Raw genomic sequence first — 23,383 nt, 5'->3', positions numbered from 1 at the left:
TTGTGGTGGAACCACATCATTTGTAGTTTTAATAAATCTAATTTTATTTTAATAAAAAATCTAAATTTTTTTTTATTATTATTACTGATTATTTGTTTAATCATTTTTATTTTTTAAACTTTGTTTTAGGAAATTCAATTATTAAGTTCTTGGTGAGCAATTTATTCAACTGAGTGAGGCTAACATGTCTTAACATTTTACGCCTAAGAAACGAGTTATTGTATATTCGTTATTAAAAAATCACTATTTTTTCATTAAAAAATGGTCACCAGCTATTTATACAAAATAAAATTAGTAAGTTTCTAATCTATTTTTACCATACATTTTTAGCTGGCTTTGAGGTAAAATAAGTGTTTTTTTTAACCTTGTTGCCTCTTTCAAACATTTGTTCATATTCTATTAAAGACAAGTATTCTCGTCACATTCAGTCTAAAGATAATCTTTTTCAGGTTACTCAATATCAATCTGAATTTTACTAATAATGTCCTTATCTTTGAAATAAACTTACTTTTAATTTTGTAATTCTAATTCTATAGGAGTTAATTTTTCAGATGGTCACTCAATTAGTAGTTATTTTTATAGGAAGTCATTCAACTTTTTTTTATAATACCAAAGTCACTTAACTAAGAATTTTTCTCACAAAAAATCACTCAACTAAGCCTCGATTTCTTCTCACATAAAATCGCTCAATTTTCTTTTATAATCTCAAAATCACTCAATTTGAATATTTTACCTACAAAATCACTCAACTATTGATATTTGACTTAGAAAGTCACCCAATAAATTTAAATAATTTTTCATTAAATTTTGTTGAAATATAATTTTTATTTTAAACTATTTTTTTTAAAAAGAAAAATTATAAGAAGTTTAATTATACGAATTAGTTCAGTTCACATTCCGTACACATAAATTTCAAAACTAAAATCTAAAGAATCAAATCGAAGTTTAATAAAATCGAATCCAAAAAACGAAGATCCGCAAACGCGGAGGATCGAATTGTTGACTATGGGGAACTCTGGATGTGGTCTACTATCTAGATTTATATGACATAGACGCAAGTGCCATAGATAAGTCTCATTAAAATCAGAAGAACGCTTTCTTTTACTTGAAAGGTTAACATTATTCAGTTCTACGGTTTGTTGTAATTCTGGAGAGACATTAATAATAAAAAGACCATCAATCAATGTACCAGCAGAGACAAGATGTTTATTATAGCTAATAACACAACCGTTATCAGAAAAATTAACATCATAACCATCTCTCAAAACTTTAGAAACTGAAATTAAATTTCTTCTAACAGCAGGTGCATATAAAACGTCTTTTAAAATTAAAACTCTACCACTATCAAACAAAAAAGTAATATTTCCTAATGCTAAAACTGGAGCTGCTGAACCATCCGCTTGAAAAACGCTAACTTCACCTCTAATCAACTTGCGCGTTTCTTGAAACCCCTGCAAAGTAGTGCAGATATGATCAGTGGCTCCTGAATCTACACACCATGAAGTGGTAGAAACAGCCGCTAAAAATGTTTCAACGACAAGTGAAAATGAGTTACCTGGATTGTTTTTCTTCTTGGCTAAGAAAACTGGACAATGTGCCTTCCAATGGCCTGACATCTTGCAATGAAAACACTTGCCCTTAGACTTTTTCACGCCCCCAGTTGGAGGTGCAATTGCCTTAGCTTTGTGAGCCTTTTTCTTCTTCTGTCCACCTTGCGGTTTAGAAGTAGAACCTTTCTCAACATTTAGTGCCATGGAAGGTGCCTTTTTGACAAGTGTCTCTGCCGCCTGCAGCTCATTCAACAATTGTGCCAAAGATAGACTCATCTTATTCATATTATAATTTAGGCAAAACTGTTGAAAACTGTCAGGCAGAGACTGCAATATCATCTCAACTTGGGAGTCATTGTCAATTTCAGCCCCCAAGACCTCTAGTTCATTCAGAAGACCTATCATCTTCATAACATGGTCTCTAACAGGAGTGCCTTCAACCATCTTAGTGTTCATGAGAGTTCTCATGGCAGTCTGCTTAGCTGATCGACCCTGGTCTCCAAACATTTGTTTGAGATTCTCCAGAATTTCAAAAGCAGATAACATAGCTTGATGTTGATGTTGCAACACATTTGACATTGAAGCCAAAATGTAACATCGCGCCATCTCATCAGCTTTGCACCATTTCTGATAAGCAAGCTTATCCTCATCACTAGATTGTTCATTTGGTTTCAGTGGACATTCCTCATTGAGTACAAACTTGTACTCTTCAGCAGTTAGCACAATGTCGAGATTTCTCCTCCAGTCAACATAGTTAGAACCCTCTAGTTTGTTTTGACCCAAAATAGTACTAAGGGGATTAAAAGGAGACATGTTGAATCTGAGATTGAAGAAAAAGTTACAATAGATCAATCAAAACAGTCATATAGACATTGAATATTTACATTCAAACTCATCATATACATATACATTCATGCATCTTGAATAGCCAATCGATGGGATTGGAGAACTACTCATACAATATAAATATATAATGACCGATTATTCACTCCATAAACTTATACAGACCTAACTCAGATGGAGAGTCTACTGTTAGTTTAAGTCAAGTGAAAATCCTCTAGTTACATTGATCCAATCATATATTACTCAGTTTAGGAGAGTTAATAAAGATTATCAAACTAGCGATTAAATACGTAGTGACTTGTATTAAACTCATCCGATGGGGAGGAAGGTCTATGCCAACACATAAATTTAATACTTCATTACTATTTAATCTTGGTAATTAAAGAAAGAATCCTCATCACCATTTTATTTCTTCAAATTTTACACAAAAAATTTCCAAAAAATAAAGCATAAACATGACCAGTTCAATTTGTTTAAATATACCATACAATGACATATAGCATAAACAATATTCCTGTGCATCTTGTTTACTGCCGCCTTAACACAAATAATTCACTTGGTTTTCATTAATACAAGAAAACAGCCAGCAGCTCACTTTGAGAAATTTTTTTTCCAGCCGACACAATATGAGATCAAAAAAATTGGTACAGAAGTACCGCCATAAGAAAAGACAAAATAATGACATGTGCAGCCATCAATTTCTTTTAAAATTATCCATCCAAGGAACATTGTGCATGACTATATGAAAATACTATCAAATCTTACTGATCAACTTACATAAGTCATTATTACCGTAGATGAAAATTTTGGACAAAACCATCAGAAAGATTGTAGAACGAGATTAAATGTAATCTATCTTGATTATGAGAATGGTATAGTTCTAACTTCTCGTGCTAGTGCATTTTGTATGTATTGAACGGGACCAAGCAGAGATAGATGTTTTAGACTGACTGATAAAAACATATTCTCTAAACTGTTAAATGTACTTATATTCTTAATCTTGATATAACGATTATGATCTGTATATATTAATTATTGTTTTGATTTATTAAAAGGTGAGATTCTGAGATGGGTCAATATGCCTGGTAGATTGGATGATAATAATATATATTGGTGAAATAATTAGTTAGTTGATGGAATCCATGTCTCAGTATAGAGATTGATGATACACCTTTTTATGAGAAACTTATAAGTTTTCATGTGTAAACCCGGCCGGTAGATTTATGAATCTGGCACATGAAATAAGTTAAGTGTTGCTCTAAAGGAAATTAATCATTGAATTAAATTCGTCAGTAATTTAATTTATTGATTAGTATCTGGAATCTTAACATGGGGAATTACATAAGTGTTTAATGGTGAATTTCGAAATATAAATAGAGGAGTGCAATTACGAATTTTTAGTGGAATGATTTGTAATTTATTATGGTAAGAATAATTCAAATTAATTATTTGGATTATTTCCATAATAGGAAGCCTCAGTAATAAATTCTGTGGTCCCTCCAGTGCCCAATTTAACTAGAACTCAGAATCCTATTTTCTAGTAGAAGAAGGAAAAGTAACGTGTATATTTCTTCCAAGAAAGAAACGTGAGTTTTGGGGTTTTCTTGAAGAATAAGGATTTATACTTTCTTCTCCTTTTTGGACTGGGAAGACATCTCTATAAGTAGGGATTCTTCTAACCTAGAAAAAAGATTCAGTATTCTATACGATACTTACCCACCCAAGTATTGAGAGAGTTCAATTGTTATTTGGGATCACTGTAGAAGACTGTAGAGCTGGAGTTGGATTTGCTTCAAGATATTTGCACACGCTTCAAGAGGTAATCCTGAGTTAATTTTCAGCATACTTGTGTGTGATATGTATTTGTGATTGTTGTCTATACTCATGCAAGATGTATATTCTGGAATGCTTCCGCTGTGTATGCTATTTTCTAACAACTGGTTCCCGTGAACCTGCACATTATAATCTAATTCTGCCATTGATTTATAGGACTAGTAAATTGATCTGTGTTGTCGTGGATTTGAATTCGATACTCTTCAAACAATTGTTGCTCATTGAGATATCTTACATGTTCTGATTTTTAAAAAAGAAACAAAAATGCTTCATTTGGTTCAAATGATAAATCTATTCACATTAACCAGTAATTCGAGAGGCTTGTTACCAGTTTCGAAAAAAAGAAGAAGTTATTTGAGGCTCTAATTTACTTTTTTTCAAATAAGAAAATCAAAGAAAGGGAAATATAATGTCTAAATGGATAGTTTGAAGTCTGTTTTGTTACAAATCAGATGCAAGTCCCTTACTTTTTGCCATTTATTCAGGTCCAACCATATTACATGTATGCTATTTTCTTGTGCTGAGTATTTTTTATGATTCTGAAGCTTCTCCACCCCTAATTTTTCATCATATTATTCTCCATGAATTTGTTTTATTTTTGTGTTTTATGTGTCTGAGGCAGTTTCAAGTTTAAGCTGATCCTTTAGGCAGTTTTCGAAGCATAGGTTGGTTCATCTAAGGTTACACAACTCTTAACAATTGTGTATTGCCGATTATAAAAAGATGGCCACTTCTATTGGGGAAATCTCTATGGAAAGGTGAAATTTTTGGTCCTTGTTTTCGCTTATATTTAAGGGACAACTTTTATTTTGACCAACAGTTTGATTGGGATGTTATCTTCTTGCAACATTTCATTTGATTGCAATGTGAATTAAGATCCATTCCCTTGCTGCATGATTGCAATTTTTGTCTCCTAATGACCATTTGGAGATTTGATTGAATTTTAATTTCTCAACCGTCTTGGAAGTTTTGATATGTTGAATCTCATTGATGTTTCTCAATTATTTCTCATCATTCCCACACATGGATTTTGTAACTATCTATTCTTCCACGGGTTTTGGTCATCTTATTTTCTTTCATATAATATCGTTACTGACTTTACAATACCCAGAAGGAAAAAAAAATTATAACTAGGTAGGCACATTCCATTAAATTCAATCTTTGGAGGAATCATCATAAGTAGACTAAGCTTACTCTTACCCTCGACCTATTGAAATCCTTCTCCTTTTTCTGTGTTTGAAGCCGGTTATAATTTGGGAACTCAAATAGTGGAATTTGTACTCCAACCAGTTCAGTTTTCAGAAGATTCATCATAGTTAGACTATGTTTACTCTAACTGTCAACTTATATATTAGAATCCTTCTACTCTAGGGACCAATAGAGCATATCTAATTGCTGCTATATTTTGTCTTAATTAGCAGTTCTTCCACTCTAGCAAGGCTTGCTCCCCTTCAAGCCGTACTATTTGACATTGACGGAACTTTATGTGATTCAGATCCATTTCACTATCTTGCATTCCGTGAGATGCTTTTGGAGGTATGTACCGATTACTATGATTTATTTCCTGTAGATACAAAGCTACATCAGTTCACAATGGAGAAAAAGAAGAAGAAATTGTTAGCTCCAAGGGTGTATTTGGTAAGAAGAAAAATGTTTATCATGAAAAAAATATCTTGGAAAATAAATTTTTTTATTTATTTTATTTTATGTGTTTGGTAAGTAAACAGAAACATATTGTTTCAAGAGCATTAATATCTAATATAGGAAAACACTATGAGGTGGGGATTGGAGGCAGTGGGGGTTTGTGATGCGGAGAAGACAATGGACTTGGAATTCTACTTATGGAACTTTTTTTCTCTACCATCACTAGGAAAGCCATTTTCCTCATTTTTAAGAAAGCTATTTTTCCATAGAAATGTTTTCCGAAACATTTCGACCAACCAAACATGAGAAAATTAGAAAATATTTTCAAGAAAATGTTTTCCTCCACAACAAAACACATCCAAAATCTCAAAGTCATGATTTTCATTCTCTTTGCAATTTGGGTTAATTTCAACAGATAGGATACAATGGGGGAGTGCCAGTTGATGCGGAGTGGTTTGTCAAGACTATTTCTGGGAAACACAATGATGATCTTGTCTCTGTACTTTTTCCTAATGATCACGAACGGGGTGTAAAATTCTTGGATGACAAGGAAGCTTTGTTTAGAAGGTTTTTAACTTCTCTACCATACCTTGTCTGTTTCAATGAGTTAAATTTTGGTTTTATGCATTTACAGTGTTAAAAAAATACTTGCATAATAAATCAGTTCACTAATAAGGTTTACAATTAAATCTCTATGATAACAATTAACTGGTAACCTGCTATAATAGATTTAACTACACTTAATCGTGCAAAAAATTGGATCCTCCGCATGTGAAAGCATAGAGAAAAATGACATTGCCAAAAACCAACAAGGTAAAATTTCCATCTATTAATCAAAAGAAGTGGCCTTTTGAAGTTAGAATAATTTTCCTTGAGACGTGACATAATGCATGAAAGGATCCTTGAATCACCATATGGTATCCTGAAAATCCTTAGCAAAGACTTCTCCAATACGTTCAGGAAAGGTTTTATATGAGTATATTGGCTCTTCAGTTTATATAACTAAAGTCCCAGTTACTTGATCAAAAAGAATAACTTAAGTCCCATTTCTTTATCAAAACAATAGCTTAAGTTCCACTTCAATTTTAGTGTTATGCAATTTAGCTATAAGCTCAATATCATTACGCCAATTTCATTTCTCTTTTGGATGGACAATATAGGTTGGCAAAAGAACAGTTGAAACCTCAAAATGGTCTCTACAAGTTGAGAAAGTGGATCGAAGATCACGGTCTGAAACGAGCTGCAGTTACCAATGCACCTAGAGCTAATGCTGAACTATGTATAAATCAAGTTGGCCTTACTGATTTCTTTGATGCACTTATTCTTGGAAGTGATTGCAAGCATGCAAAACCATATCCTGATCCATACTTGAAGGCCCTTGAAGTGTTGAATGTATCAAAAGATCACACATTTGTATTTGAGGTATGATTCTGTTTTGACTTCCAGTTTTCCTTATCAGTTTCGTTGGAGTCCAACTTCCAATTTGTCGCACCAAATTAAAAATAAAAAGCCGATGATCATGTGCCACAGGGTGAAAGGCATCAGATATTTGGTTATTACTTAATGAGTTCTTTTATTTGTTTTTAAGTGGTGATGTGAATAGTATGTAAAGTGAGTTCCAGATGCGACTACACCTACATGGCAACTTTATACATCTAGCATTGTATCAATTCACTTTACATAATATCCACGTGGCACCACTAAAAAAAATAAAAACCCAATTCCGACTCACTTGAAAAAAAATGAAAACTAATAATCATATGTCACACATGATGAAAGCCGTCGTACATTTGGTTTGTAGGTTGGAATTTTTTTTTTCCTCCAAGTGGTACGTGAATAGTATGTAAGGTTAGTTGTTGACGTGATTATACCTGCATGACATTCTTATACAGCTAGTAAGTCTACTTGTGTTTTTTGGGGTTAGACAGCTTTTCAGGCACTTTTTTTTTTGTGAGACATATCTCGTACTTCGATTATTGTATTATTTGCTGTAGTTACTGTTCCCTTTTTGAGAATGCTTTGCCATGCTTCCTATAGTGTTTTTTGCAATAGTTTCTTTACTCCAGTATGTCTTTTTCCTTGAACCAAGGTTCTATCAAAAACAGAGATAGACCTCTCTACCTCCCAAGGTATGGGTAAGGTCTACGTACACTCTACCCTCCTTAGATTCCATAATGTGTATATTGTTGTTGTTGTTTCAATTATGAATTTAACCCCGGTTTCATCTTATAAACTTATTATATGTGTGCTCCATGGGTAGGATTCTGTCTCAGGAATAAAAGCTGGGGTGGCTGCTGGAATGTCTGTCATTGGTTTGGCGAACCGGAATCCATCTCAGTTACTTATGGAAGCAAAGCCTGCTTTTCTTATTAAAGATTATGAAGATCCAAAGTTATGGGCAGCTCTTGAGGAGATTGACAAGATGTCTACCACCAGGAAGACCACAACATGAGGCATATACAATTAAGAGGTGAAAGTTCGACAAAAACTTACTCACATCCGATGTTTACACTAAACCATATGTCACACATGATGAAGTACCATGGTCAGCGATATGTGTATGTGAACGACATGTGTCATGTAGTTGTTGAGTTAATGTAAACACCATCTATGAGTTAAAAAAAAGTTGAGGAACTTTTTGTTCTTGGAGCAGATCTATTCAGGAATATCAGTTACATAATTTTGATGCAATTTTACTTAAATTGTGTACTAAAGGAATTAGAATCCACGGGCAACACAAACGTGTCAAAAAATTAGTATACATAATGTGTAAAAGATTCAGCTTAATAGTCAAAGCCACAAGTTAACTATTTTTTTTTTTTGTGTGTTTCAATTCTGATTATCAATTATTCTCTTTTCCTGTTGGTACTATCATCATCTATATATTAAGACATATTGAAGCTGAATAGGTCAATTATCAATTGTTTTTTTTCTTCTATTTGAACTATCACCATTTGTTCAATCAAGTGTATTTTATTGCATAGATGGTGACAATTTAGATAGAAACTGTACGATATTCAAACGTACAATGTTAGTGGCACCTAATGTTTGATATATGCGTTAGAGTTTGATTAATTTGAATTCATGTTGGGAAATCTTACATTAGGAGGCAAAATGCTCCCAAATGAACACAACTCCATATTCAAGATGATCTAAATATGTAACTTTTATTAAGAATGAAGTTATCGATTATCAAAAGCTAATCATTGTGCTATAGTTGCAACCAACATCACTATCATATCAATTATAAGATCAACTTCTCGATGAAAACAACAATTTTAGTTGGTGATTTAGCAATTATCACGCTCTCTTACTTGTTAGATAACTCATGAAGAAAAAAAGTCCAAATACAAAATCCATCAATCACAATTAAAATAATACTATAGGAAGTCAAATATAATAAGAATTGCCTAGTGCGGATTACCTTTTTGGTGTGGTTTGTGAGCTCTATTGCATACAAACAAGAATTTTACCTCAAGCACATTCATAGAATAGCAATTGCGGATATCTCTTGTGATAAAAAAAGTTAAATGAAATAAAATAACATTTTTAATATATTCGAATTTTTTTTCTTATAATATATTCGAAATAAAATAACATTTTCAATAACATTTTAAATTTTTTTTCTTATAATGGGGCCGCGTAAATTCTACTTTCTCCATACCCTATTTTTTGATATTTCATTAAATATATAATTATATTTTCAAAACAAAATATATCTATTTATTACATACAAAGTAAAATAAAATAAAATGATGCACATTAATTTTTTTTTATTTGAAATAAATATTAATTACCATTAAATTAATAATACTATAAAAAGTTAAATATAATGACATTTTGGTTGTACAATTAATTTTTTTTTTCCTTAAAAACATATCTTTCTTCTTCTTCATCGGCCCTTTCACCGAACCCTAACTTTCCCCATTTTTTTTCCAAACCCTAAAATTCGAACACTCTACCAAAATCTCACTTCGAAAAATCCATAATTTTCATGCAAAAATTCAGCCTTTAACGCTAGTTTTTCATTATACAGTTTTTGATTTTGGTGAAGAAAAGTATACAGTGTAAGAAGCAGTTGAAGGATTTTTTTACCATGGATTCTCAGCCGAACAATCTCTACGACACGGCGTCTCAGCCGGATACCGGCAACGACGCATACACATTTCTGGAATTCAACACACAAGGGGAAGAGTTTGATTATCCTGAATTTCAAGAGCTTTCACAGCCAATTCGATCTTCTGCGTGGCCAACACCATCTGATTCTCTGGTATCTGAAGTACCTGATCGGCCTCCATCGTCGGAAGCATCGCCGTCGACGAAATCACGAGGTGGAGGTGGGAATAGTAATGTTAGTAGTAGTAGTAATCAGGCGTCGGTGGTGGATGCATTGGCAGCGGGGATGAGTGGGTTGAATTTTGAAGAGACAGGGGATGATGAGGGTTTTGAGTATGGAAAAGGGGATTTTGGGGTTGAGCATGCTTGTAAGTACTGTGGAGTGGCGAATCCTGCTTGTGTAGTTAGGTGCAATGTGCCATCTTGCCGTAAGTGGTTCTGTAATTCCAGAGGGAACACTTCGGGCTCGCATATTGTTAATCACCTGGTATGTAAGAGGAGATATGTGCATTTTAATTTTAGCTTATTTTGATTCTTGTGGATTAGTGAATCAAAATAGCTTTATTAATATAAATAATTTGTTTCTGATGAGTATCTTTGTATTAAAAGACAAAAATAAATCATCATCAACAACAACATACATATGGGGAGGGTTGAGACCGTTTCGGAAAGACACTCTGGCTAAAATATCACATATCAAAGCAGTTTGAAAAGGAAAATACTGTAGAAAAGAGGACATTTCAAATCATAAGAAAGCATTACATAGCATTTAGAAAACAAGGAACAGTAATAACAGCCAAATAACACAATAACCGAAGCATATGAAACAACATGCAGTAGCAGAAATAAACTACAAGATTAATGCTACTACTACTGGTATGAAAGGAGAAACAGGTAGAATGCATCAAATTACCACCAAGCCTATCCCCTTGGAAAGTGAGACAACATCACTACCTACTAACCTTCTACCTTTATCTGCAACCTTCATATCCTCTTACCTAAGGCCATGCCCTTGGTAAGCTGAAGATGCGTTGGTTTTTCCTTTTGTAGTTTATTTGGATGATGAATTGAGATGATTCCAGTTATAGTGATTGAATGAAGCACAAAATTTTCTGACCGCATTTTGTTACCAAAAGCAGGATTTAAGTCTGAAAACCTCACACCCACTACTCCCTTGGACTTAATAGAGGTATATATAGTTCAAGCAAAAGGCAGTGCTGTGCCTCACTAGCTGCAGAAAGAGTGGGTGCTGCAGAAGAGGTGGATTTCTTGTGGCAGGGGCGTGTTTCAGATAATGTGGTAGTCTCCTTTTGTCCCTGGCCCCTCTCTGTTCTCTCTGGGAACTTGTGTGAGGAAAAAGTATGGACATGGTTAAACATGGAGAAGTATGGAATGGGAAATACTTGTACAGGGTTGCACCAGAAAAGTGAAGTAGGTGAAGCTTATGCAATTATCTTTGACTTAGTGATCATACACGACTAGCCAATTAGTCTTTATTCTGTTTCTTCATGTTAATTGAGATGGATTTTAGTAGTAGGTGATTACTGTTGGAAAGACAATTTTGCCTATTTTCTCAGATCTGTTGTTAGTCTATCTTTAGTAATATGACCCAATGGGATGCCATTTATTCAGAAAATAAAACTAATGCCGTTACCATAAAAATGTTATTAAAAATAGGATAATCACAAGTGGTTGGTCTGAGTTATACAAAAATGATAATAGTAGATTTATATCTAGCTTCATCAATCTTTTAACAGAAGGAGTTTCCTCAGAGTTCAACTCTAGATTTCCTCAGTTTATGATAAGTTTAGTGAACAAACTATGGTTTTCTCTTTTTTTTTTGTAATGTATATTTCCAGCTCTTTTGTGCTGGGGGATCTCTTGGATAAAATAAACTCTTATCCCAATAAAAAGAAGGTTTTGACTTTTGTCTGAATCATGCAATTTTCATCTCCACCATAGTTCCTTATTTATTCATGTGAGAGAAGTTGAAAGGGAAACTCTCTATATGTTCATCAGGGAGAAAAGCCAAAGCATCACCTTTCTTAGTTTATAAGGAAGTGAATTGTCTCTAGATGATCCAAACTGTGGGAATTTCCTGACAAAATACAAAATCTTAAATGCATGTTATATTTTGTTAGTGTCACCATTCTAGACAGTTTGATTGGCCACTTATGCTTAATGGATTTACATTGGAGAGTTATATTCCTCTTGACTTTTCCTACAATTGGGGAGTCTATGATTTTATTTCCAGAAACAAGGGATTTATTGTGTTTTTTTTGGTTGACGTTGTATATACTCAACTTCATCCTATAGGTGCGAGCAAAACACAAGGAGGTGTGTCTTCATAAAGACAGTCCACTTGGAGAAACAATTCTAGAGTGCTACAATTGTGGATGCCGAAATGTCTTTCTTCTTGGCTTCATTTCTGCCAAGACAGAGAGTGTCGTTGTTCTCCTCTGTAGAGAACCTTGTCTAAGTGTTAATGCATTAAAGGATATGAACTGGGACCTGAGTCAGTGGTGCCCACTCATTGATGACAGGTGCTTTTTGCAGTGGCTTGTTAAGGTCCGGATTCTCTTTCTTAGTCTTCCCTTCTGTTCCTTTTGGTTTCTGTTTTCGGTCCTGTATTTGTGATGTGTGGAGTGCTGCAGGTCCCTTCCGAGCAAGAACAGTTGAGAGCGCGCCAGATCAGTGCTCAACAAATCAACAAAGTAGAAGAATTGTGGAAGACAAATCCTGATGCTACCCTGGAAGATCTTGAGAAGCCTGGTGTGGATGATGAGCCTCAGCCTGTTGCCTTGAAGTATGAAGATGCCTATCAGGTTCTCGCTGGGTGATACAATTATATTATCTCCTTTACCTTTTATTTGTATAGAGATGCATTGCAGGAATTATTCTGCTATGTAGTTGTGAGTTGCCCCTGGATTGAGTATTGGCATTTTAACTATGCTTGCCTTGACTCTTTTAATGTAGTATCAAAACATATTTGCACCATTGATCAAGCTTGAAGCTGACTATGATAAGGTATGTCAGGATCTTAAGATTATTTTAGATGCTGGTGCCTGAATGCTTAATCCTATTTTATTTTCTTAGCTTTTTGTTGCATCCTGAAATATCATGTATTTTTATTTAAAGCTACCTGTGTCTTCTCACTTTTGCTTTTGGATAGTGGGTGTGTTACTTCTTAAGTTGCCTGATAGTGAGTTTTGGCCGTAGAAGTGCTGAATTTATGAGGACAATTGCATTTACACTTGATTGACTCTTTCTTCTTGGTTCTTAATCTTCGTGACAATTGAACTAAGACATGTCAGTTACTACTCTCTGTGTTTCTCATGAGCAAAGATGTGATACTTTTTAATTTGCTCATCTTGTTCTTTTGCCTTTAAGTAGAGTTTATACTTTTCTTGAGGGTATGCTTACAAGCTTTGGAATTTTGTTTTCTGCTTGGTAGATGATGAAAGAGTCTCAAAGTAAAGACAATCTTACTATTCGATGGGATATTGGTCTCAACAAGAAGCGCGTTGCATATTTTGTGTTCCCGAAGGTATTTCCTTGTTACTTCTTTTTTTCTACCGTGATTCTTCTAGATTCGTGGACTGTTATAGTGCTTTTTGTTGTCATTTATTATTTCAATCATGGCATGGAAACCTTTTATTGTCTTTACCTACCTGAACTGAAGATAGTCTGCTGCTTTTTCAGGAAGATAATGAGTTGCGTCTTGTACCTGGTGATGAGCTAAGGCTACGATATTCCGGGGATGCAGCTCATCCAGCTTGGCAATCTGTGGGGCACGTGGTATGGACCTTTTGTCTTGATAGCCTAATCTTTTTGTGAGGGAAAATATAGTGTGGAGTCTGGCTAACCACAAACACCCTTAACAAGTAGAGACAATTTGGTTGGAAAGACAAAGGCTCCCTGCATCATGAAAAATTTAATTAGTGTGGAAAATATTCTTAAAAGAACTTCTCCCAAAGCCCCTGGTTTCCTTTTTTCTCAATTTTTTTTAAGGATTTCTTTTGCGGTTTGTACTCTTGAGATATTGGTTGGCTATTCATTTTTCAGGTAAAATTAACTGCTCAAGAAGAGGTTGCGCTTGAACTTCGTGTCAGCCAGGTACCTTAGATTTTAGATTGCTAGTCTCATTGTAATATTTTCTTCTCTTTTTTTCACCATGTGTTTGTTTGTATTTTGGGTCTTTGCTAAACTATTCCTGTCTCATCAGGGGGTTCCAGTCGATGTGAACCACGGGTTTAGTGTTGACTTTGTTTGGAAAAGTACGAGCTTTGATCGGATGCAGAGTGCAATGAAAACCTTTGCAGTGGATGAGACTAGTGTCAGTGGGTGAGTGAGAATCTTTGGGTTCTACCATAGAACAATTTAAAACAATTGTGAAGATTTCATGTCCTTAATCGTGTTACCTGCCTAAGATTTATAATTCTATCTAAAATCAGATCAGCTTGTGCCTTCTTTCTCCTTCATTTCATGTTTAGAGTAATGTCTGTTCTTTTTTAAGTTTTGTCACCGTTGGAATATTTATGGTAGTGCATCTTTGCGTTTGTTTCCCATTCTTGGTATCATGAATAAACTTTGAATTAATTTATGCACTACAAGGAATGCCAGTTATTTTTGCTACTATTTTGTAACTCGTATGCATCTCCTTGATGCCAGTGAAAACCTTTTAAAAAAGAGGAATGCCGGATTCATAGATTTAACCACCAACTTTATTTGGGTTGACCAGTTTGTAACTTCTATGTTGGAGTATTTAGTTTTGTATTCTTTTTGCCTCTTATGCAGGTATATTTACCATCATCTGTTAGGTCATGAAGTTGAGATGCAGATGGTCCGGAATACACTTCCACGTCGTTTTGGTGCTCCTGGTCTTCCGGAGCTTAATGCATCTCAGGTTGAGTGCTCCATCTGCTAGTTCATCATATTTTTTTTTATCTTTGATATTGACCATGCTCCCAATTATTTTTAGGGATACCTTATTGAACAGGATATTTTTTGACAGTGAGAATTGTTATACTTCTGGTTGTCTTATTTTGACATGTTCATATTGTTAGGTTTTTGCTGTAAAAAGTGTTCTTCAGAAGCCCATCAGTTTAATTCAAGGTCCACCTGGAACTGGAAAAACTGTCACCTCTGCCGCCATTGTGTATCATATGGCGAAACAAGGCCAAGGACAGGTAACTTTGATGTCCTTTTTCCCTATTTTTGTTCTCGATGTTAGTCGCTTGATTTACTGGCTATTTTTAGTTGTTGTTAACTATTTTTTCACCAGGTTTTGGTCTGTGCCCCCAGTAACGTGGCTGTGGACCAATTAGCTGAGAAGATAAGTGCCACCGGTCTGAAGGTGAGGCACCAGCTATTTCTTTATCTCCTTCCCATCCCCAATATGAGTGGGAAAAAAGCTCCATGAAGACATCTTGAACTGGCTAATAAGCTCAATCACTATTTTAGTGGTCAATCCACATTTATGCAAATATCTAGTGGAATCATCTGGCAGAATGTCCTCTTTTATGATGATGAGCTGAAAAACGAGTTCTTTATATCCCCAGAAGGATTGAGTATGTCAGTAAACTGAAGGTTAAAAATGAATCTCCTATATCCTTCCCAATTGACCTTGTCCCACCCATGCACACAAACTGAAGGAGAAGGAGAAGGAGATAGGAGTCTAGAAGTATTGGAAATATAAGAAATATAAGAAATATAATAGAAGTGAATAAAAAATTCCATCATTATCTTTTTCTTTAATTTGTGAGATTTTTGGTCCCTCCTTATTTCATTTTCTTTTCCCCAGGTGGTCAGGCTCTGTGCCAAGTCAAGGGAAGCTGTCAGTTCTCCTGTCGAGCATTTAACCCTTCACTATCAGGTTACTTTTTAATTTTTTATCCTCAAATGTTTATATATCGTTCTCTTTTTAATGTTATCTTTTGAACTTTTGTCTATACAGGTTCGCCATCTTGACACGTCTGAGAAGAGTGAACTTCATAAGTTACAGCAACTGAAAGATGAACAAGGTTGGTGTTGCAGTCTTTGGCCACACACTTGTATAGGGATTTAGCATTTACCTGGGGATATTTTTGGAGTTGTCCTCTGTTTTTTCCTTTCTATTTCTTATTTAATATCCTTTATTAGAGCATTCTAAATGTGTGCACCTGATTCAAAGTCATTTGATTTAATGGACTTTCAGGAGAGCTTTCCAGTAGTGATGAGAAGAAATATAAAGCTCTGAAGCGGGCAACAGAGAGGGAAATAGCTCAGAGTGCTGATGTCATTTGTTGCACATGCGTTGGTGCTGGAGATCCTAGATTGGCTAATTTCAGATTCCGCCAGGTTGGTTTGCCTTATTACACAAAACTAATTTTTTTGTCAACTATTTTAGCTTTTCTGTTTTTTTGTTCTTATGTACTCATTCATGCTGGTTTTAACATTTCTGTTAAACCCCTTCGTAGGTGCTCATTGATGAATCCACTCAGGCTACGGAGCCTGAATGTCTCATTCCTTTGGTTCTTGGTGCAAAGCAGGTCATTATTGCAATTAATGTCTTCATTCATAAAAAAATTGTCATACTGAAATGTAATACGATGTTGGATTCTTACTCTGAGTTTTGTGCTAGGCTGTTCTTGTCGGTGATCATTGCCAGCTTGGACCTGTCATTATGTGCAAGAAAGCGGCTCGTGCTGGGCTGGCTCAATCTCTCTTTGAACGCCTTGTGTTTCTAGGCGTGAAACCAATTAGGTTACAGGTGATTATCTGAGTCTGTTGGACGTGTTAACATGTCCATCCAGGGTGTTGGGGGCTGAAGTGAAATTTGAAGATTCTCTTTTTCCAGTTATTCTCTTGTTTCTCATATAGTTGCCATATCGATTGAAGGGATCCTTCGTCATCTATGTTGATTTGAGGAGTCTTCTTTCCCTTTCTTTTGGGTGGTGGTGGTTGGATGAAGATGTTCATGTCATTTTATATTGTGTTTTCCAATCTGCCACTTGCCATCACCCTGATATTCTAGTTTTAAGGTTTTATGTTTTTTCTATGCTTCACACAGCATTATGTTATTTGGATATCTAGTTTTTCATTATCTAGTAATACTTGTGTGTCTGACCTTTTCTGAGTTTCTTTACCTCTCATTTTAGCTGTCTTTTGTTCCCTCCTGGTTGGCTCTTTCTGTCTTTCTGTTTCCTTGAACTTTTTGGGTGTTGCTTGCTCACATACTCTTTCAAAGTACTGTTTACCATTATTTAGCTATTAAATTTGGAAGTGTCAGACTTCTTATTTTTCCATTACTAATGTTGATTCTGTTGTCTGTTTTGCTTGCAATTCCAGGTACAATACCGTATGCACCCTGCATTGTCTGAGTTCCCATCAAATAGCTTTTATGAAGGTACACTTCAAAATGGTGTAACCGTCAATGAAAGACTATCATCAGGAATTGATTTTCCTTGGCCTGTGCCCAACCGTCCCATGTTCTTCTATGTTCAGGTACTATCCGATTTGTTTAGCTGATTCATCTTCAGTTCTTCTTGTCTGAGTCACGGAAAATTCTGTGATTTCTTGTTTTGGGTCACCTGGATGTTACTATGATGGTTATGGAAATATTAATGATTATTTCTCGGAAGGCCTCTTGGTGCTTCTTTGATATTGTTTGATGACTTTTTTCCTGTTATGACTGATATATTTAAACTTGAATACTTGGTAATTTATCTGTAGATGGGACAAGAGGAGATCAGTGCTAGTGGAACTTCCTATCTGAATAGAACTGAAGCTGCAAATGTGGAGAAGATTGTGACTACATTTCTTAAGAGTGGGGTAGTCCCCAGTCAGGTACATTCTTATTTGCATCCTTAATGCTGAACACCTTCATTTGGTGGTAAGAATGCAATTATTATATATTCACAGATTGGGGTCATAACACCATATGAGGGTCAACGGGCATATATTGTGAATTATATGGCAAGAAATGGTTCCCTAAGACAACAACTCTACAAGGAAATCGAGGTAAGCAGTTAATACATTGGCATTACAGTTTCCTTGGATTATTAGTACTTATTTTGAGTATTTGCTTATGTTCAGGTTGCAAGTGTAGATTCATTTCAAGGGAGGGAGAAGGATTATATTATTTTGTCGTGTGTCAGGAGTAATGAACATCAGGTTGGCTTTATCCATTGATTTTCTCTTGTTTGATGCTCAATTGTTTAGTTTTAAATATTTAGATTTGTTATGTTGTGTTGTCAATTTTTGTATCCTCTGAACCACAACGCCTTCCCTCTTTTCCCTCCTCTGGGGTCTTTGTTTGCAAAAGTTCCATTTCCTTTTTATCTCGGTGTTCAGGAGGTAGGAAACATTTTGTTGGCGTTGATATATGTTTTTATGAGTACTTGCTTGCTTAATATATTTTGTCAAGGTGGATCTGCATCTCTCTTGTGCATGTGCTTTAATCTATTCCACCATGTCCCATCTGTTCTCTATTAAACCATAAGTTTTGACTTTTTTTAATTTCTCCTTTCTTTTAGGGCATTGGGTTCCTTAATGATCCACGCAGGCTTAATGTTGCTCTTACCCGTGCTCGTTATGGTATTGTTATCCTGGGAAATCCTAAAGTCTTGAGCAAACAGCCTCTGTGGAATGGTTTGTTAACACACTACAAGGTAATATCTTCAAAATGTTCTCCTTTGGTAATACTACTTAAGCATTATGTCATGTTTTCTCTGCTCTTCGAAGTAGTCATGACCTGGCAAGTTTGACCTAACATTAGATGGTTAGTCTTTTGGGCTAAATATATCTTGTTGTTATTATATGCATACTTAGGGACGTATAAAGTGTAGATGTCAGTAGGTGTTTGATGCTTTTGAGATGTTCATACTTCAATGCATTTTTCTTGCAGGAGCACGAGTGCTTGGTAGAAGGTCCTCTCAATAACTTAAAACAGAGCATGGTTCAATTTCAGAAGCCCAAAAAGGTACTGATGGTGGTTAAATACTCTACTTAAGTTACATGTCTGCTCGTGCATGATTATGCATCAGTATTGAGGTGTCTTTTTGTGTCATGGGTTTGCAGATCTACAATGAGCGCAGACTCTTCTTTGGTGGTGGACCTGGAGCAGTTCCAGGTGACAGTTTTGGATCTGCTTTAGGCTCCAGTGCTGACAGGAGAAATAGTCGTCCTAGGGGTATGGTGAACTTGAACTTCCCCCAACTGGCTGTGAATTGTTTGTTTGAATGTTGTATGGCACATAGGATTCCTGCGTTGGAATATGTTTCTGTTTCATCTGATTATTTGTCAGGAACCCTGCTTTTGCTGTTCTTCGTATTGTAGAGTTCTTCTCAAAATGGTTTTGGAGAAACTAGGAAAAAGCGAAGGAGCATTTTTATTATTATTAGAATCTCAAGTATATTTATATATGTATTTGTCTGCTTTCCTAAGGATATTTTTAATAATTTTTGGTAGGTTCTTATATGGCACCTGGTGTACCCAATGGTACTCAGAAACCCGGTGTTCATCCTATTGGTTATCCGATGCCTCGGGTTCCCTTTCCCCCTTACCACGGAGGCCCTCCACAACCATATGCAATTCCTACTCGTGGTGCTGTCCATGGGCCTGTTGGAGCTGTTCCTCATGTTCCACAGCCAGGTAGCCGGGGTTTTGGGGCTGGACGTGGCAACGCCAATGCCCCAATTGGTAGTCATCTCCCTCACCATCAAGGCTCCCAGCAGCCGGTCGGAAGTATTGGATCTAACTTCAACTTTCCTGCATTAGATAATCCAAACAGTCAGCCTTCCATTGGAGGACCTTTATCTCAACCTGGATATGCTTCTAATGTCAGTAAATTTTCAGTTTGTTTATTTGATGAAATGGTAAGTGATTTGGTGTAAGCATTTTTTCTTTTTTGAATTATAGATGGCTATCCAGGGACCAGGCCAGTCATTCCGGGATGGACATTCTATGGGTAGCATGTCACAGGTGATTGATTCTGGACATCAAAATTGATATGTTAATTTGTTTTCTCTATCATATTTACCTTAAATTTTTTAATCAGGATTTTGTGGGAGATGATTTCAAGAGCCAGGGGTCTCATGTTCCATATAATGTTGCTGACTTCTCTACACAGGTGCCTGTCCTTTACACCTCTAGTAATTTGTTAATTGCGCCTGCCATCACTGCCTTAATTTATGCATAATATGTAGGATAACATTTCTTTTTTATATTAACTGGCCTTTGTTGTACTGGTATTTAGGCTTCTCAAGGCGCATATGCTGTTGATTATGTAACTCAAGGAGCACAGGCTGGGTTTCCAGGGAACTTTTTAAACCAAAATTCTCAGTCTGGATACTCCCGTTTTGGTTCAGGAAATGAATTCATGTCTCAGGTTAATTTAAATTCCACTTCTTTGGCCCCTCATCTCACTCTTTTAGACCTGGAGGATATGATTTTGAATATGAGAGTCTAGTCTCGAAGTAATGCAGTTCATCATACATGATGGGCTGATCTGTTGGCACTTCTGACTGGGTGGCTTGGTGGATGAGCTATGTGAAGTCGCCTATGATCTCTTTTCTCCTATCTTCCAGTTCGCTTTTGGTCCTCTGCTTATCGAACTTCTGATATCTGTGCAGGACTATATGTCTCATGGTTCGCAAGGTCTATTTACGCAAGCTGGATATAATGATCCATCACAAGATGATGGTTCACAGAATCATTTTGGCATGTCCAATGTTAATTCACTTCAGTCTCAGGTTAATTTATTATTTAATTCTGCCTGAGTTTTCTAAATTGTTCAATGTGATCAATATTTGAAATAAGCATCAGGCGAAGTCCACCAGATTGAGAAGGTGATTCTTCACCAGGATATAGTTCGGCAGACTTTGCTTATTGCAAAATATTCTCTTCTTGCTATTTGTTCATTTCACCAAGTCTCATTGTGACTTGGATGATTCAGTTTTTCCTTGGAATGGCGCTTGAATTTGTTTCCTTTCTTTCCAGAGTTTACTCAATCCAATTTACTCTCAGCCATTTGCGCACTACAATACACAACCATTGAACTTGCAAAGTTCCCAGCCTCAACAGCAGCAAGGGCCACAAAGCCAGGGCTTCCAAAATCAGAAACTCCATTACAATAGTTGAAGACCGCATGGTTGTTATATGATGATTGATGGGTTATAGTTTTGCATCCAGCAATTTGGTTTGTGCGGTCAACATGTGACCGTCTTATCTGACCTTAAGATGAGGTAAAAAGAGTTTGCCAATAATTCAGGTCAGTTGGTGACATATTCCTTGCCAATAATCTTGAATGTCGAGTCAGAGGGCTGACATGGTGGAAGTCTTCTTCTCTGGTCAAGGTAACCAAGCACAGGACATCCGGTGCTGAGAAAGAACAAATAACCCATGTTATCTTCGTGAAGTTTAGCGTACTGTTTGAAAAGAAGGTATACTGTTTCTCCTGAGAGAAAGGTTACATGGCGTGGTATTGTGTCGGAAGGGTGGGTTATTCAGGACACGGAGGTTGTTACTTGCGCATTGTAAGGAGTATATCATTGTTTGAAGCTGCGACCATATCTTTTTTGTACAGTGTCCAGGCAAAATCCAGTTAACCCTTTCAGCTCTTCCTGACATGTAATTACACTCTTCAGTTATTAGTATTACGGGGATGATGATGATAGATGTGTTTGTTATTGCAGCACTTTTAAGTTATTGGGTATATAATCATGCAGGTAATGGTCTTCTATTTTTATTGGGTTGCTTGTAAACCCAGTATCATTTTTGTGGATGTCTTACGAAGCATTTTGCTTGTCAATGATGATAGAATTTACGATTACAATAGCACTGCATTCGTTCTTTTGCCAGTCTCCCTTGTATTTCTACCTTTTAACAGCTTATACAATCAATGATTTATCGCCTTTCAAGTTAGAAAAACTGTTGTGGAAGTGAGAAGAGTTATACTTTTTCCGGTGCATCGGTGATCTGGCTGCATCAGCGCTGCTTTCCGATTGCATATCCCTTGGTTGAAGACATCCGAAATTTTATGTTTACAATGCTAGTTCCATATTTATTTTTTCTCGAGGGTCCTTCGCAAATAATAGGTGAGGTAGGATTAAGGTTGTTTGCACATTCTATCCTCTTCGGACTTTATTTGTTGGATTGGATGTCGGTTACATTGGGTATGTCGTTGTAGTGCCAGTTCAACATAAAATGTTGCCCAGGTTTTATAATATGGCATAATACATAAGCGTGGAATCTAGTCCAGGTTTTATCACAAGACATAATAAACAAAAACACACTTCAATTTTGAGATACACAAACTTCAAAATAAATTATTTATATTTATGCAAATTATTTTTTAAAAAGCTTAAATAATTGTATGTATGAATGCATAGTTAAAATAAAGAAGTTTGATTCTTGGAATTCAAATTATGTGGAGTAATAATATATATCAACATTGATTACACATCGACGATTACAAATTGTTATGATTTGGTATTTGGTTTGTAAATGAGTTATACATGTATTAAATCTGGCATAAGCAATATCATGTTTGTTGGCTAGTTAGGAAGGTAAATTATTCATGAATAACTAATATTGCTAGAAATCAACGTAAAACAAAGACAATATATTTATATTAATATGAGCAAAACATTAACAACAAATCAGAGTGGCACAGCGGAAGCGTGGTGGGCCCATAACCCACAGGTCCATGATCGATACTTGGCTCTGATAAGATAATTTAGAGGTGCAAAGTCTTCCCTTCCGCTCATGTTTTTTTAATTAATATTTCCGCACTCATAAAAAGTTCAAATCCTAAAGCCGCTGCCTATTGTTCAACAACGCATCGGTCTTTTCTGATTTGCATGTGTTCGGAATTTAGTAAATAAGGATTGGTTGTGGAAGCTAAGAGGCTTGTGTTCGTATACGAGTCTTCACAGTTCATGTCGTATCATTTAAATTCATTTTAGTCGAACAAAGAATAATACTACACATGACTTTTTATACTAGTAAATCGAATTTTATCATATTTACATCGGAAAAGGGTCAAATTTGCCCCTGAACTATATGAAATAGATCACTTATACCCTCCGTTATATTTTTGGATCAAAAATACCCCCGCCGTTATCCCAAGTGACCACAAATACCCTTCAAAAGTTAACATTCTAAATTTTTAGTGACGTGGCAAGCCACATAGGACTGATTCCTCCACCTGAGCTGCCAACTAGGATTTCCACTAACCTATCAATTCATCCTCCCAAAAATTAACCTCCATAAGTTCCATAACTCAAGCAATGTATTCAAAGTTATGTATTCTGTTACTAATTCTACATTTCAATACCATGTGGAACGAAAAAAAGTTGAACATATTATTTCTTTTGATAAACAACCAGATACTAAGTGTGGAGTTTTATCCAAAG

General features: G+C 35.6%; 4 protein-coding genes across 7 annotated transcripts in view; 3 read left to right on the top strand and 1 right to left on the bottom strand.

Annotated features, from left to right (window-relative positions):
• The window catches only part of LOC102595957 (uncharacterized), an 8,274-nt gene extending 2,555 nt beyond the window's left edge, over positions 1-5,719 (top strand). Inside the window, exon 2 of one of the 3 annotated variants that reach the window (XM_006362426.2) lies at positions 5,648-5,719. The gene's annotated coding sequence lies outside the window, so the exon portion shown is untranslated. Of the gene's footprint in view, positions 1-4,848; positions 4,932-5,644 lie in introns of those variants that run through there. The other 2 variants (XM_006362425.2, XM_006362424.2) reach the window with 2 other exon arrangements.
• On the bottom strand, positions 1,187-3,414 carry LOC107057907 (uncharacterized). The gene is made up of 2 exons (XM_015303009.1): positions 1,556-3,414; positions 1,187-1,451 (listed from the first exon to the last, which is right to left on the bottom strand). The coding sequence occupies exons 1-2, from the start codon at positions 2,361-2,363 to the stop codon at positions 1,423-1,425; spliced, it is 837 nt and encodes a 278-aa protein (XP_015158495.1). The 5' UTR covers positions 2,364-3,414; the 3' UTR covers positions 1,187-1,422.
• On the top strand, positions 4,900-8,689 carry LOC102596724 (haloacid dehalogenase-like hydrolase domain-containing protein Sgpp). 2 transcript variants are annotated; one of them, XM_006362429.2, is made up of 5 exons: positions 4,900-4,984; positions 5,648-5,762; positions 6,286-6,437; positions 7,031-7,292; positions 8,131-8,689. In XM_006362429.2, the coding sequence occupies exons 1-5, from the start codon at positions 4,950-4,952 to the stop codon at positions 8,320-8,322; spliced, it is 756 nt and encodes a 251-aa protein (XP_006362491.1). In that variant the 5' UTR covers positions 4,900-4,949; the 3' UTR covers positions 8,323-8,689. The 2 variants fall into 2 exon arrangements, with proteins under 2 accessions (XP_006362491.1, XP_006362489.1); XM_006362427.2 differs by having other exon boundaries at positions 4,902-4,984; positions 5,645-5,762.
• Positions 8,690-9,740: 1,051 nt separating this feature from the next.
• On the top strand, positions 9,741-21,803 carry LOC102597499 (regulator of nonsense transcripts 1 homolog). Its single transcript, XM_006362430.2, has 29 exons — positions 9,741-10,473; positions 12,303-12,554; positions 12,641-12,811; positions 12,963-13,013; positions 13,441-13,533; positions 13,689-13,784; positions 14,052-14,102; positions 14,212-14,330; positions 14,784-14,892; positions 15,053-15,175; positions 15,271-15,342; positions 15,790-15,861; positions 15,943-16,009; positions 16,183-16,325; positions 16,445-16,516; positions 16,609-16,737; positions 17,316-17,471; positions 17,700-17,813; positions 17,889-17,987; positions 18,063-18,140; positions 18,503-18,637; positions 18,874-18,948; positions 19,047-19,158; positions 19,437-19,807; positions 19,887-19,949; positions 20,026-20,097; positions 20,224-20,355; positions 20,600-20,719; positions 20,967-21,803. Exons 1-29 carry the CDS (start codon positions 9,967-9,969, stop codon positions 21,105-21,107), a joined length of 3,795 nt encoding a protein of 1,264 aa, XP_006362492.1. The 5' UTR covers positions 9,741-9,966; the 3' UTR covers positions 21,108-21,803.
• Positions 21,804-23,383: the final 1,580 nt, after the last annotated feature.

The sequence above is a fragment of the Solanum tuberosum genome, unplaced genomic scaffold (assembly GCF_000226075.1).
Source record: "Solanum tuberosum cultivar DM 1-3 516 R44 unplaced genomic scaffold, SolTub_3.0 scf00402, whole genome shotgun sequence".
Lineage (NCBI taxonomy): Eukaryota > Viridiplantae > Streptophyta > Magnoliopsida > Solanales > Solanaceae > Solanum > Solanum tuberosum.
This window is presented reverse-complemented; position numbering and strand designations above follow the sequence as displayed.